General features: G+C 63.5%; 1 protein-coding gene across 1 annotated transcript in view; it reads right to left on the bottom strand.

Annotated features, from left to right (window-relative positions):
- The window catches only part of GLTSCR1 (glioma tumor suppressor candidate region gene 1), an 18,055-nt gene that overhangs the window by 8,596 nt on the left and 7,282 nt on the right, over positions 1-2,177 (bottom strand). The window contains 1 exon segment of the mRNA XM_019474359.1: positions 1,664-2,008. Coding sequence (XP_019329904.1) covers positions 1,664-2,008 — 345 coding nt within the window.

Below are 2,177 nucleotides of genomic sequence, written 5' to 3'. Positions count from 1 at the left end.
TGCCTTTGGGAGAGGTGGGCGGCCGGGAGCTGCGGGCTGTCCCCCAGGGGAGGATGAGGTAGCGAAGGGGACGGGGAGGCTCCAGGGAGCTTCTGCTGCCCTGCAGGTAACTGAAACAGAGAAGGAAAGAGGAAGAAGTTAGTCGAAGCTCAGGAAGGAGTTTTGCCCTCGAAGATGCCCACGGGTTTCTCGGCTCCGACACGCACGACGGAGAAATTGCACGACGGTGAACCGTGCAGGCAGCGCAAGCCGCTCTGAAAGCGGCTTCGCAAATCGCTCGTAGAGCATCTCTGCCTCCTGCGGTAACGAAGCCCCGGGAAAACGAGCTCCTGCTCTCAGCCGGTCTGCCCTAGCACCCGCCCTAAGCCCCCTGGGTAACGCTGCTGGGGCAGCCCCCGTCCCCCCCCGGGGATGTTGGGGGCCACGGCGCCGCTGGAGCTGCCCAGCCCCGAGTGTGGCCCAGTGTCGCTTTTAAGAGCATTTTTAGGGTCGGGATAAGGTAAAGCTGCGGGAGGGCATCTACCCCGGCTTCGCTTGGGCTTCCAAAAGCAGCTCCACGCCACGGCCACGTCGGCCGAGGCAGGGACCCCCGGGCCGGGATGGCCAGCCCGTCCAGCCTCCCTGTGAGACCAAGGAAGAAGCGTTTTCTAGTTTTCTCCCCCCAAAACACCCTTACCACTGTGCCCCCAGGACTGGCTGGAGCGATGCTTGGACATATCCTGCCCTCCTCTCCCGCCGCAGCCGATGCAAATCTGAGGCTGCTGCTCCCCCGGGGAAGGGGGTCCACGGCCATCGGCTCCCCAGAGCGCTGCCGGAGCAGCTAACGCTGGCCGGGGTTTAACGAGGATGGCCCTAACGGCCCTCGCTCCTGTGAGCGCCCGCTCAGCATCCCACTTTTTAAATTTCTGGGGAGAGATTCACCCCGGGAGCCGCGCTCTCACTGTGCCTCAAAATATCCCTCTGATTAATAGCAATTATAGTACTTTGTAACTACCAACTGCTATGGAAATATAAAGAACTGGGGGGGAAAAAAGTAACGAAGCCCCTGGCAGGGACAAAAATGTACCAGACAGCGGCTTGTGAGCGTGAAGGGAGAGGAGAAGAAAAAGCAACGCAGGGCGGCAGCAGCTTTCAGGGTTAGTGAGGACCTGCAGGCAAGCGAGCGGGAGCAGCCGGAGCTCGGAGGGGAGATGGACGGACAGAGGGACGGACGGCAGGGTGGCTGGCAGGGGGAGGAGAGCTGCAGCCCGGCCGTGGGGGAGCTGGGTGGCATCCCCCCCTCCGGGCGGAGGGGGGACTCCCGCAGCCCCCCGACTTCAGCCGCAGCTCGCCCGTCCTGCACGCCCAGGGCTGCGAGTTGTGGTTTTGGGGCGCAGGGGCTGAAAAACCCCCAAACAGCCGGACCGGCAGCGGCAGCAGCTCGCCTTCGCCAAGAGATAAATTACTGGAGTCCACTTAATTCTGGGCACCGAGCTGCCGGCTGCAGGAGGGAGCATCCTGCCGTGCACGGAGCACACCTGGCTGCTTCGCTTCGAAAGCAAAACCGTGGCCGTTTCGTTGGCTACGCGCAGATCCAGCGGAGAAAACCGGACCGGAGGAAGAGCTCAGAAGCTTTAAAAGATGAGCAGGGCAAAAATAAATGCCGGGAGACGTCTGACGTCACCCGAACCCTCTGCTGTAGCACGCGCAATGCACTCCAGCGCACGGTTTTCCGCTGCCGGAGCAGTTTTCCGTACGGCAGCATGCTCTGCGCATGGGCGATGCGCCCAGGGCCATTCCCATCTTTGGGAAGCGGTTCTACCGGCAGCACCGTCTCCCATCTTTGCAAGCATCCGCCATCCCGGGGCGGTTCAGCTCTGCCGGCGGTTTGGGGAATGCCTCCACGGCAGGACTCGGGGTCACCACAAGCTGCCACGTGCAGCTTGAGCGGCACCGAACGCTCGGGGATGGACCCTGCGGCCAGGGGAGAAGCACCCCCGTGGCCAGCTCTCCCCCACGGCGGTTCTCCCTGCCGAGAGAGGGGGAAAGCGGGGAAGGAGGCGGGGGCTCTCCGGGGGACGGATCAGACAGATCAGACTGGGCTCTGGGATTCGGTCCCTCGGGCTCCACTGCTGCCGGGCTCTGGTGCTGGGCCAGCTGCCAGCAGGCGGGCAGGCAGGGAGCTGCGACGGCACAGC

The sequence above is a fragment of the Aptenodytes forsteri genome, unplaced genomic scaffold (genome assembly GCF_000699145.1).
Source record: "Aptenodytes forsteri isolate BGI_AS27 unplaced genomic scaffold, ASM69914v1 Scaffold553, whole genome shotgun sequence".
Classification (NCBI taxonomy): Eukaryota; Metazoa; Chordata; class Aves; order Sphenisciformes; family Spheniscidae; genus Aptenodytes; species Aptenodytes forsteri.
The sequence above is the reverse complement of the archived record's forward strand: the minus strand, read 5'-3'. Positions and strand labels throughout refer to the sequence as shown.